Genomic DNA, 13,473 nt, shown 5'->3' on the forward strand with positions numbered 1-13,473 from the left:
GCGTGGTTTAAGACCCGAAGAAAGGTTATAACCTTAATCCTGCTTGAAAAAAAAAAAAAACAAAAACAAAAAAAACAGCGGGAACTTAAAGACATTCATCCTACGCCGCACAAACAGATGAATCGACTTTCGTTTTCAAAAATCGCGCGCATTTGTGTGTAGTCTGCAGGTTACACTGTTCTGGTGAGCGCACAAAATTAACGTTGTTTTATAGCAGCGCGTGCCATCGTTTGACTCCTTTGAGTCCCAATTTTAATGTTTTTCATGCAGTTAGTCTCTGAAATTTCCCTCCCAGTTTCCTGACAACGTACGTGCGTGACATTCTTTCAGTGTCACAGCCCGGGCAACTTATATAAGATCTGTTACAGCGCTGCCGAAGAACTCGAGAAAAGAAGAATTTGATTCTACTTCGCGAATCACTTCGTAAAGCAAACATCAAGTCGAAACCAATGCGAAACATGTAAAAAGTATCTAGTGTAAAGCGCATTTTAATACGTCTTATCTACCACAATGGAACTTTTATTTCCTCAGGCGAGCTCGTAAGTCTTGTTAATCGTTTTGCGATAGGTGGTAGGCTACATAAGGTCTGCCCACACAGGGTCTGCATTGTCTGTAAATTGTTTTAGAGCCTTAATCCAACCTCAGACAACGCATAAATCTTGTTTTTAGACAAGTGATTAAATTAGTCAAGAAATAGAATGGATCTCTGCGATAAAAGACAAAAAGGCAATTTTCTTATTCAAATGAGTTTATTTTCAGAGCATCCAATATTTATACATGACAATTAAGGAATTGACCGAAGTTATTTAACGTGAAGTGTACACGTGACATGCAATGGCTAGTATCCAAGCCATCCCCATAAATTGTTTCGTTCCTTATCGTCCTTCTTATCGTCCTTCTTTCGGAAAAGTTAGAAAAAGAACAAAAAATGGTAACACAACAAAACAACAACAAAAATGTTTGATTCACATTGCCTGCTCCCGCCATTTTTCGGGTGTTGTTCGAGTGACTCTGACACAAGTCGCCATAAACGTCTTGAAATATATTTTTGAGTGATAACGGCTAGCAAACGCGGAATAAATCTAATCAACCTTTGTGCAAAATTGTTTAGTTGCTAATTATTCTTTGGTGAGCTTTTATTAAATTATTTATGATCGTTATCTTTTTGAACCAAACGACTGACTCACGTTTACTGGCAAGAGGGCGTATACTTAAGCAATATATTAGAAGCCTATTATTAGGAGCAATAAGAAAAACTCTTCCAATTTAAGAATATTTATCGAATCACGCCTGACCGTGACCTTACCGAAGGTTGCAAACACTAGAAAATTTTAAACAATTAGCCTTTAACGTAAGAACTTGCGAACGCCGGCGTATTTCCGGCTGTCGCTTGTCTCCGCCGAAAATAACGTCTGCGAATCCGAGCCAGGAAACGATTAATCTCTGTGACGTGGGAATTTTAAGCCAATCACAGTTCAGCTCAAGTAGCCCCAGAACTACTGTGCGAGGTATTCGCTGCGAGGAGCACTCGAGTTTCATTCTATAATGGAATCTGATTCGCCAAAGAGAAACAAAAGTCATTACGTCACAGAAATCGTTTCCTGGCTCGGGTTCGCAGACGTTATTTTCGGCGGAGACAAGCGACAGCCGGAAATACGTCTGCGTTCGCAGGCTATTAACGTGAAGGCGAAAAAAAAAAAAACAACAAAAAAAAAACGGTGGCTTACAGAAATAGAAACTATTTTAGTATCAGTTTGAAAAGTGCTCAATTCCGAGAGAACTCGACTGAAGATATTAATGCAACGATAAATTAAAAATAAAATGTTGCAACTCTCTGTGATTACTTTGTAATCATTGTACAACTTAAGGTGGCTCCCTATAGTTTTATGATCGCACGCGCGCTGAGGACGAAAGCTCAGGGAATCTGCGCGCGCTCGAAGGAAAACGTCAGTGTTTTTCGATATTTTCTGACGTCAACATGAGCACAAAAAGAAAAACTGACAGTGAATTTTCTCGGGTTTCCTTCGGTGAAATTTGGTAACAGATTGGTAGTAAATATTTCACTTTAGTCGGAGCTCGTTTTTCAGGGAAATCTATAAGACCAGAGTTTTTACAGCGGTAAAACACATAAATTTGAAAAAATCGAAAAACCTGCCTTTACAAACCCTACTTTTTCGTGTTTAAAATTCGTATCCCGATGGAAGCGATGTGTTGTAAAAATTTTGGAAGATTTCACCGAAGAAAATTCAAGAAAATCACAAATAAAGACCCACAAACAGTAAAAAACACATTTGTTTGGGCACTTATAGTTAAAGACTAAAGCCCAACATTTTAACAGAGATGACAGCAAAACACTATTTAATCATTCGTTATTACATGTAATAAGTTTGAAAGGACTGGGTGTGAAAGCGAATGCAAAAACAGCATTCAAAACATAACACTTGCGCGCGCAACGCCATAAATGATTACCCTATGGAGCCACCTTAAGTTAACCAACAAAGGTTTAATCACGAAACCATTTCAAAGCGTTCTCTGCACGTGATAGATGACGCCTTTTTCAACAACACGTGATACACGAGGTAATATCGAACATACTCCTTGTTTTTGATCTCAGGCTTATTTCCTCGACAAAGTGCAGCTCACTTTTGACGTCTTCTCGCTTGTATATCACACAAAGAGGAATTTGTGCACTGACGGGAGCCGTGAGGAGAGTGCGTGACGCCGGTCACGCAGCCACATGGTGATAAACAGATGCAGTCACGGTGCTACGGATTCGAATATTCGTTGGACTGCAGGCTTGAGAGCGAGGTCCTGCGCTGTCTGTCCTGAACAGTCCCTGAGGCTGCGATCGGCGTTATGTAAGCGTAATATAATACGTACACAATTGTCATGTCCGGCAGCTGAGCTCAGGTGTAGAGCTAGGGAAAGACCAAAAAACTTATTCAAGGGGTTTGCTATTGACAATATCGAGTTGCTTTTTGCCTCTGTCTCAGGAAGAGGCCTGATAAAGCCTTTTCATGACGTATTAGTCATATACCCGCGGGTGGGTGGAGGGGGGGGGGGGGGGGGGCTCCCATATGAAAAGGTCGGGGACGCTTGTCGGAAAATTTGAATTAAACCCCTAAAGGAGACCCATCTGGGTGTGGCTTAAGCTTTATTTGACCCTTTAAATATACCACTTAAAACAGAATAGGCTTGATTAATCACCAGCCACTGTTTAAGAAAGCAGCTCCTGCTAGTAGACCAGACTCGAGGAAACCGTGGAAATCAGGCCTAAAAACGGAAATAAGGGTGTTTTTTATTTTTATTTCTTTGAGCGCACCCTAAAAGCTACTTTGAGTGCTAAAAACACTGGCATTTCGTCATGAACACCCTGAGTGAGACCAGAATCTGTAATTTCTATTCCTAAGCGAGACGAGCATGCCTGACCTTTTCATATGGAAGTCCCCCACATGGTTCAGTGTGCAACCATGACTGCCTATGGTCCACAAAATCAAATTTGGTTCAAGAGGTTTTCCCTTTCCTATTGCGAAAAAATAAAACCTTTGGGACCAGGGTACCACCAAAGAAACAGACAAAACAAATAAGCAGACAACAACAATTAATAAGGTTATAAAATACCTGTTCTTCCGTTTTTGTCTTGGGTATTTATGGATGCCCCTTTGGATATCAAAAACCGGACAGTTTCTGCATAACCTTCCTGTAAACATAAAATTGAAAAAAAAAAAAAAAAAAAGAAAAGAAAAAAAAAAAAACACTTTTCATGATTATCAGTTAAGTTGATCAAAACTATGAGACACTAGTAGCAATGAGCAAGGGGCCTCAGGGACCTAGAAAGAGCAGCAATTTCCTACAACAATGTACACAAATCTTTGACTGAATGTCACATCACACTTTGTCTAGGTATAGTGCACAATCTACTTCAGATTTAACATACAATGTAAGAATTTAATTAAGAACTGAATCAAGTTTATTTAGTCTTAAGGGCCCATTAACTGATCTTTTCGAGCCGTTGCTAAGGAAAATTTAGTCTCATCTAACCTCCTCATTTTTAGTTAGTTCAGAGTTATTTCACGTGTTTCGACTTTTTCATGACCAGTAACACTAGTGATGACGTCATCAGGCCACGCCCATGGTCATGTGACTAATACAGAGAAAAATGCAAAGGCTCCCTGGCAAATTACTTTCTCGGGATTTTTTTCATTGATTTAATATTTTAATTTAAATCCTCATTACGCTATGCATCGATTTTGTTTCATTTCTAAAAGTTCAGATTTTGAGAGCATTTCAAAATATTGAAAAATTTGTCATTTTCTGAAAAAAGCATGATTTCGAAAAAGGAATGCATAGCTATGTTGCCAACTTGGCTTTAATTGAAATTCGTCAAAAAAGGCTGGATTTAATGAAAAACCGCGTTTCCTTTAGCATTTTAAGAAACCGGAAGTGCGTCCGATATCTATTGGAAGTTACCCTATCAACACGTGCGCAATTTACAATACCAGCATACTTCGGTAAGATCAAACAAAGCCACACGGAGTTAGTTTTTCTCTTTCTATTGCTCTTGTTTTTCTGTCTTTCTCTTATTTTGTCTTTGCTTGTACTTTTTTTTACTTTGCATTTTGCGAAACACAAAGAAAAAACATATAAAATGTATGCGAATTTGCAAGTTTTTGAGTTGTTTTTATTTTCCGTGCTTAGGCTGACGTAAGTGACCAGAAGTGAAATTTCACCTCCTTAGCAATGTGCGCAAGCGCGTGCATGAATCGGTTAATGGGCCCTTAAGCAGAACAGGATCTGAAGCAAGAAGTGAACCATGAGTAAATGTCTCGAGTCTCAATTATAAGCAGTTCTATATGGAGATACATAGTATACACATTAATAATTATGTACTATTTAGAATGTACTCTTTATAGCTATTACAGTATATACATGTGTGGGTTAACAAAATCAAGTCAGTCCCTGTACCTTAGCTGCTAGATGTAGAGGAGCCATTTTGGATTTTCCAGTGCAGACATTGACATCCATACCATGTTGTGTAATAATGTACTCCAATGACTTGTTACAACCAGCATGAGCAGCTAAATGAATGGCTTGTCTGCCCAGCTGATCCATAGCAGTTAAGGAGGCCTATAAGATGACAACAAACGTTAAAGAGAAAAAGCATAAGATTGTGAATAACTGGGTAAATTAATAACCTGGTAAGATAGGCCCAGAGTGGATGCAGAGAAAATCGAACTAACACTATAGGTCCGCAATGCATACACAGTGATAAATTATTTTAATTAATAATTAACAATAAGCTTTATTTATCCATCTTTATCCATCTTGTTATTAAATCAGTAACAGTTTCATCAATTACATGTATGTGTAGATCTCAGCAGACAGAAGCACTGTAGAGTACAGTGTACAGTGTCATGTACTAAACTGCCCTGCTAAAGTTTGGAAGATGCTGTACACCAGTGCAGTTAGCTTGAGTTTAAATTAATAACAGTCAGATCCTAAGTCAGGTTCACTTAAAACAATGCCCAGACAAGTGACTAGAGCGACAATAATTGTTGCTCTAGTCACTTGTCTGGGCATTGAACATCTTCAATTATTGAAGATGTTCAGATGTTCAGTCAAAATGGTTGTCTGGTTGAGATTAGTATTGACAGAGCTGTGTACTTAAGCATACCATTTGTAATATCAACAGCAAACATTGGCCACCTTAGTTAAACAATACTTCATATTGCTCTCAGACTGTTGTACCTTGTGTTCCTTGATAAGAGTCTCTGCAACCAGCACATGTCCTGTGCGCAGAGCGTCCATGAGAGGTGTTGAACCACAGCTGTCAGGACAGTCTGGTGCATAACCACATCTGCAGACAGAAAAAATCTTTCTAATTAACCCTGGTTCAAATTTGTTTCAACACCAACAGAAATAATTGTGCCAATGGAAGCTTGCAAAAAACCCCAACAAACTGGGCTATACGGGTAAATATTCTGATGTTTCTTTCATTGTTGGTAGACAGTTCGTGCTTCACTTCCTTGGGTGTGCTTGCAAGTATTGCATTTGCATAATTATTTGCAATTTTCGTATGTGAAGCAGGTACAATATTGTAAACAAATACCAAGCATGTTACAAAATGAAAAATAAAGAAACAAAATCCATTCCCTAGGCTTTCATCTGAACTAACTAGCAGTTAAAATAAAATTTTTGAACCATGATGATAGAAAATTCATGTTCATATGTGTATGCTTGAATTTGCATTTTGTACATCAGTTGCATGTACATGTATGAACCAGGCTCTGCTAATGGCCGGGAATTATTTCATTGCTAATTCTTCTTTTTTCAGGTCTTACAATACCGGTAATGTTGAAAGAATTTGTTGCTGTATAGATTTAAATAATTATTATCCACAGCAAATAATTATTTTCTATATGCTAATTATGTCCGTGCTAGTTTAATAAGGCAGAGATACATATAAAGAGATCTGTGTCGTGATCAGAAATCAATGAAACACTGATTGCGAAAGCAAAGCCCAGGAGGTGAAAATATATAAATACCTAGTAATCATGAGTCTTACAGCATCCAACCGTCCATGTAGAGCTGAAATTTAATAAATATTACAGATTTACAAGGAGGACAATCCCATGTAAAATGCACTTTATTAGTTCACTGGCTCAAGTAAAACAAAAAAAAATTGTGAAAAATTACACTATTAATAGGACAGAAAAAAAGAAGGAAAAAAATCTGTAGAAAATTTGACTTATCACATTATTTTCAACTCACAACCTCCCATTCACCTTCTTTAATGTCACAACTAAGCAACATTATTCTGTACAGGTTTACATGCATGGCACAGTTGTAACAATTAATGTTGCATACATACATACTACCACCGGCCCACAAACTCAAAGTTGCACATGCATTGCTAAATTTATAAATTTATTGCTTTATCCGTTACTGTTTCATGTTCCTCATCAGTCATGTAGACCTACAAATTAAGCACTATCAAAGTTTTAAAACACCTGCAGTGTGAAGTGGTGTCCGTCCATTCTTACTGTGACTGTCCCAGATGTTGCCACAGCAATCAAGAAGATAATTTAAAATTTCTGCTTGTCCTTCCCTTTGAAAATCAAAAGTAAAACATTGCACATTATAGTCATAGAGAGTTTCAATCGTAAGTCAAAAAAGAAAACAAAAATACTGGAATAAAAAGTGTTCTCACCCACAACCAGGTGGATATGATTATATTATATGTGACTGTGATGATATATGCCTCGGTAAAGTCACACTTATGGGAAAAATCAGTCCATACTTTCTGGGACACTGTAATGCAGAGCTTACCCTAGATTGCCATGAAGCTAATTGGAGTATGCTACTCCCCCAGTGTAAGGGAAGCCAGACTATGATCAAAGTGTATCATTGCTGGTTTAATCCTTCCCCCCTCCTCTAACATTTACTTACATGTAGATAGAAACTGGCTGCTGAACACTTATCCTCTTGGATGGGCAGATGCAGCAGTATCTTGCTCAGAGCAAAATGACCCTGGCCAGGACTACCCAACCCAGAACACTAATCTAGAGTCCCACTGGTGCAGTAACCATTAGATCACTGCCACCCAATGCTTCTATGAAGAAGAAAACCTCTACATGAAAGATTAGATGTCCACATAAAATGATGTTCCAGCATTATTCAGAGCAACTACAGCACTACCACTTGTTTAAGCCATTTATTCTGTCTTTACATACATGTCTATTATTTACCTTGCAGCGATATGGAAGCAATTCCAGCCATCTTTATTAGTCAGTGTCAAGTTGGCTCCACTTTGTGCCAACACCTTGATGATATCGAAGTTCAACTTGGTACATGATAGCATCAGAGGTGTCCTACACTGGCAGATCAATCAACAATGTATCATTAAAATACTGATCAAATTCCATGTTAGGCACCTTTTAAATATGCTGTTGAGCACTATAGAGAGTTAGACTATGAGTAGTCCCTGTCCGTGTGATGTGAAGGAAAAACCTCAAAGAAAATATGCCACATTAGAAAGTTCGCTGCCATAATTTATGCACATCTAGTCTAGGCAAGGTTTTGCAAAAAGAAAAAAAGAAAAAAAGAAAACAACAACAACAACAACAACACAAAGCTCAAAGGAAGAAAAGGAGTAAAACAACATTTTGTCCTCCTATCTCATTAGAACTGGAAAGAGCTGACCCTTCACCCCTCCCAACTTTTATGAGGGCAAGAAAGGGCCCAGTTTCAGTTCTGGTTCAACCCGCTTTGAGTATCCCTCAATCTCAGTGCCACTGCACACATACTTTAATTGCAGCACCTCAGTAAATTCAGAACTATCAACAATCAATCTCCTATGCAGATGCCCTTATGGTTCACCATGCAAATGGGGGGGGGGGGGGGGGGGGCGGGGGCGGAAACGTGTGACGAGCCATGAGGACTATTGCAAGGTATAATTGAAGAATAATTCTCTGTTCAATGATCAGTGTTGCAGCATCTTTTCATACTCTGTGAGACACATGTGTGAGTTACATGTAAGCTTATAGCAGCCTTAAAGGGTTGCATTCAGTTCATTGCCCTGTGCATCCTAAGATCTCTGACTCATCCCCAGTTGCCACTCAAGAGGTCCACTAAATGAGTGACAGTCTGGAGAGTCTGGATGAAATTTTGAAAACAAATCTCAGGGAAACAGAGGGGTTCATGGGAAGGAAAAGAAGGACAGGAGATATATGGCACATCAAGAGCCGAAAAATAAAAAAAAGTTGACATCTGCCTGTTTTTTTGTTTTTGTTTACTTTTTACAGTGTAGATGCATGTCAGTCACAAATGTCTCCCTTCTTTCCTCATTCCCATCACCCCTTGCAGCTGTACATCCCTGACGACTTGAGACAGGTCAGCCTGAGATCTGGTGCCAAATGTTGTAATAGGCCATTTCCAAGTTACCTTCTGCCTCTGTTTCAAAATGAGTCTTTGTGCAAAACCTTTCTTATAAAAATTAGTTTGATTTGTATGAAAATGAACCTGTAGGCGGAGCTCACTTTCATATGAATGGAGACTCATTTTGAAACAGAGCAGCACAGAGGCAAAGGCATCTCAGAAATAGTCTACTGTACCGAAGCAAAGCACTTCTTGCTGTAAACCCCAGGATACCCAACCTGGCACCCAATGAAGAGTCCAGATTTCTTCGGTGGCCCTTACCAGTCCGCTCTTTTCAAACAATCAATCTCCGCGTTTTGTGAAATTAAAAGCTTGACGCACTCTAAGTGACAGCCAGCAGCTGCTTCATGTAAAGGTCTCTTTAAGTCCTTATTACGCTGTTCGATGTCCACTCCCTGCTGAATTAAGAATTTTAACAGTTCTACATGTCCATGGCGGGAGGCCACGATGATTGGAGTGTCTCCCGATTTCGAATGAACACAGTTTAATATTGACCGTTTATCTTTGTGAGAATCAACCATGCTGATAAATTCTTTTTTCTTGTTGGCCTGCACTAGGCGTAGAGGGAGAGGATAGTCGGTAAAATCTTCATAACTTTGTCTGGGAGTTCCATCGTCCCTGACATCCGCCATCTTGGTTCTATTTGCAAAAAGCAACTTTAGGGTGGGTCGGTGTGTGTAGTAGATATAAAGGCTACTTGGATTTTGCAGACAGAGTTTAGAAAATAAATCTGGTCAGTTGTGACGTGAAAATATATTTTATTTATTGGCTCCTATCAGTATTTCCTAAAAATTCGACTGTGTTTGACTATGTTGTAGACATTCTGTCTCTTCTTACCTTCCCCTCCCCTCAAGAATTTACTACTATAGTACTGAGTTTCCAAGTGGCCAATAGCGTCGAGCGGCACTGGTAAAGAAAATGGAACATATCATGGCGGCCAACTGGATCCGTTACAAGAGTACAAAATTGTAAAACAGGTCTACAGATTTGTCATGGCTCGACATTTCTCCTCTCAGAAAAAGCGAGATAAGACTATTTCATCTCCGCATCAACGGATAATCTCACAATATTTCACTCCAAGGAGCGGTATCAATAAGGAAGAGGTGAATTTTCTCGTGAAGGCAAATCCTGGTTCGCGCGGCGAAAATCACCATCGGACAACTGGCGTCAAGGGACGCACGGATCAAATTACATTTACCCCGGTGTTTGGTTTCACGACTGCGGCAAAAATTCATCAGCAATCTGGAGGATGTTATTCAGGGACGGAAAACCAGCAAATTTTGTCAGGTCAGCGTAATTTAGGAAGTACAACTTGCAAATGTGCAGTTTCCGGGCATGTTACTTGTGCATGTTCACCACTGAAAAATAGTTCTGCAGAGAAAACACAAACGCACTTTGACCATACACGTGTGCTTGGCCTCATGGCGTCGTCAACATCTTCTAGTTCAAGTTCGCCGTCATCAAATTCATCCTCCTCGTGTCCATCACCGCGAAATAGTAGAAGAACACGCAGGTCAAATTCAAGAGCACAGAATCACTTGAAAGGCAGGTCTGCCAAAAAGCAGAAACGTGTCCCAGAAACAATTACTGTTGATAGCGAAGACGAGAATTGTGTAAGCGACGATGACTGTTGTGTAATTATGAATGTGGTTCGTGGCACAAAACTTAAGAGTGATTCAGAAGTGGAAGAAAGTTCTACTTGTTCTCAATCTTCTACAAGTATTGAATCTAGTCAAGACAGCAAGGGAGAAAGGAGTTACAAGGGCACTAGTTCTAGTGAATCTGATCAGAAGAATACCGCATCTTTTTGCAAAAAATCATCACTTTCGTCTAAATCTGTGAAACAAACTAAAAAACAGGCATCAGCAAAGTCCACATTTGGTCTTGTTGGCGGCGATGTCAGTGACTCAGATGAAGATGGTGGCGACTCACAGGATTTGAGCCAGTGTGACAGTGACTTTGCTCAGCTGCCTGTAGAGATTTTGGAGAATATCTTCTGTCAGTTACCGATTGTGGATTTGATGTTGAACTGTGCCTTGGTGTGCCACCAGTGGTATGACATAATCTCAAGAGAGTCGGTAATGGCATTGTTTTTTAGTTGTATCTTTGCACGAGTCAAATTTAACTTGACTTGAGCTTGACTCATGACTTGTACTTGACTCAGGCTGGAACTTGACTTGTGCTCCGATACAACTCTATAATTTATACATGAAATGCTATTACATGTGGTTGTACATTTATGTAAAGTGCATATGGGGGTGTCTGTTTGATGTCAGTGGGAGGCACGGTGAGTATGTTGCTTTCCTAGTTAAGTGGAGAACCTGGCCAAAATTGTATTGTGTTTTGTTCCAGGACAATACTCTACTCTTACAGTGCCTCGTTCTACCTAGGTGTATACAGTAAATGGGTACTAGCAAAGTTGATGTTGGTCAGGGAAAGAGGGGGAATAACCCTGTTAACTCCCTCTCCCTCTCTCCCCATGCAAGGGGGAGTAGAGATACTCCTGGTCACTTACTGCTACAGAAACTGGAAATGTATGTACGTTTATTATACTGTATGGCTAGCTCCATGAACAGGCAAGATGAACTGAATCCTTCGCTGTGATTGGCTACCCGAGTGAGCATGCTGGCGCTATTTTGTAAAAAGTTGGTCTTTGTTCATGTTCAAAATAGGCAACAATGCAAGGGTGGGACTACAGTATAATTATATGTCAACAGTAACAACAAAACAGTTGCTAGTTGTACCTGAATTATTCATCAGTGAAAAATGTAAGGTAAGGTACATTGTAGTTAAAAATATGGTTTTGTAAACATTATTGACATATTGTGACTAACTTATTTTTTGCGTCATGTTGTGTTAGTGACCCTTATTGTTTGTGTCACTTTAATTTTGCAATGTTTTTTTTTTCAATCATAGAATTTGCAAAATTAACGTGTTGCAAATATTACTTGTAAGGGGTACAGTGTACCATTTTCATTATCTGCATGTAACTCCACTAGTATCAATTGACTGCAGGTTATCTTTAACTGTCTTATTGAATATTCTGCTTCGCAAAAGCACAAAAGATGATTCAAAATCACTGATCCTTGTTATTGACTTTTTTTATTTTCAGTTTATCCCATGGAAGAAGAAATACTTCCTTCTTAAGAACGGAGATAGTTCATCAGAAGATGATATGATTAAACTTCTAGACGAAAATGGTCTTTTAGATGTCGATTTATTTCCTCGAAATCTTGCACGGTAAAGTATTTTTGTTTTCTTTTGAATGAACTGTGAAAAGCTCAGAAACTTCAACTTGGAATAGATCACTGAAAACATTTTGAGTTAAGTTAACTTGGTATAAAGTGTCTAATTGTATTTTTCGAGTGAAATATTGTAACCTGGTACATGTACATGTATGTACAATGCATCTTGAGCTTGTATACTTGTGCAAGGGGCTACAGTATGGAACGCCAGAACTGTCTTATGATACTTTTTTTTATTATATTGGGTGGTTATGTCATTATATTGAGTAGTTATGTTATTATATTTGGTGATTAACTCATTATACTCGGTGCTTATTCCATTATACTCGGTGCTTATGTCTTTATATGCGGTGCTGTCTTCATTATATTCGGTGCTTATTCCATTATATTCGGTGCTTCCCTCGTTATATTCGGTGCTTTCTTCGTTATATTCGGTGCTTTTTTCATTATATTCGGTGCTGTCTTTATTATATTCGGTGCTTTCTTCGTTATATTTGGTTCTAACTTTGTTTGGTGTTTTCTTCATTATTACGGGTACTAACACTATTATATTCGGTGCTCTCTTCCTTATATTCGGTGCAAAGGCCATTATATTCGGTACTTCCTTGTTCGGTGCTTACTTCATTATATTCGGTGCTTTCTTCGATATGATCGTCACCAGTCTTCGCAAGGGGCCGTACAATTTGGAGCTAGTCTAGGGAAAGCCGGGAAAAACGGGTGTCACGAAAACTCAGACCCCTCGAAATTAAAAACTCAATTGTTATCACCTGAATTGCTCTATGGCCACAATGGGGCGAGATGTTTATCTTCTCCGGTTTATGTTGTCGCGTCGATCGAACGGTGAAACGCAAATATTTAACTTCTCAGGTTTATCGCTGTCGCGTCGGTCAAACAGTGAAGAACTAACAAGGTTTAGAACAGCAGCCGACACTGCTTTTCAAAACAGACCTTTTTTATGCAATCGTATGCAGCAAAAAAATGTGTTGTTCTCTGAAACATACTCGTTTGATCGCAATCTGCTTTTTGACTTTATGTGCGTTACGTGACTGTTGGCACGTAACCCACAGAAATTAACAAAATTTAGAAGAAAAAAAAAAGAAAAAAAGAGTACATAGAGATAGCCATGTTTGCGTTCCAACTTATAACGGGAATAGTGAATATTTCTTACAGGAAACAGTAAGTTTCAAACCAAACACTTCTATTTTTTTTTCTTTTTTCTTTTTTTTTTTTTTTTCATACCGCTTGGATTAGTTAATTATTAAATCTGCCTCGTGGCGGGGCCTTTGCGCCA

The 13,473-nt window shown here is 39.0% G+C and overlaps 2 protein-coding genes across 3 annotated transcripts in view; one reads left to right on the forward strand and one right to left on the reverse strand.

Annotated features, from left to right (window-relative positions):
• Positions 1-44: 44 nt before the first annotated feature.
• LOC145502404 (ankyrin repeat domain-containing protein 16-like) lies at positions 45-9,569 on the reverse strand. 2 transcript variants are annotated; one of them, XM_081481723.1, is made up of 8 exons: positions 9,199-9,569; positions 7,749-7,871; positions 7,011-7,108; positions 6,546-6,588; positions 5,749-5,857; positions 4,966-5,127; positions 3,622-3,700; positions 45-2,918 (listed from the first exon to the last, which is right to left on the reverse strand). In XM_081481723.1, the coding sequence occupies exons 1-8, from the start codon at positions 9,567-9,569 to the stop codon at positions 2,758-2,760; spliced, it is 1,146 nt and encodes a 381-aa protein (XP_081337849.1). In that variant the 3' UTR covers positions 45-2,757. The 2 variants fall into 2 exon arrangements, with proteins under 2 accessions (XP_081337849.1, XP_081337850.1); XM_081481724.1 differs by having other exon boundaries at positions 7,749-7,876; positions 9,199-9,290.
• Positions 9,570-9,849: 280 nt separating this feature from the next.
• Positions 9,850-13,473, forward strand: part of LOC145502353 (F-box DNA helicase 1-like) — a 21,095-nt gene continuing 17,471 nt past the window's right edge. The window contains exons 1-2 of the mRNA XM_081481649.1: positions 9,850-11,015; positions 12,050-12,177. Coding sequence (XP_081337775.1) covers positions 9,930-11,015; positions 12,050-12,177 — 1,214 coding nt within the window. The 5' untranslated portion in view covers positions 9,850-9,929. The remainder of the gene's footprint in view (positions 11,016-12,049; positions 12,178-13,473) is intronic.

This window comes from Orbicella franksi, chromosome 11 (genome assembly GCF_964199315.1).
Source record: "Orbicella franksi chromosome 11, jaOrbFran1.1, whole genome shotgun sequence".
Lineage (NCBI taxonomy): Eukaryota > Metazoa > Cnidaria > Anthozoa > Scleractinia > Merulinidae > Orbicella > Orbicella franksi.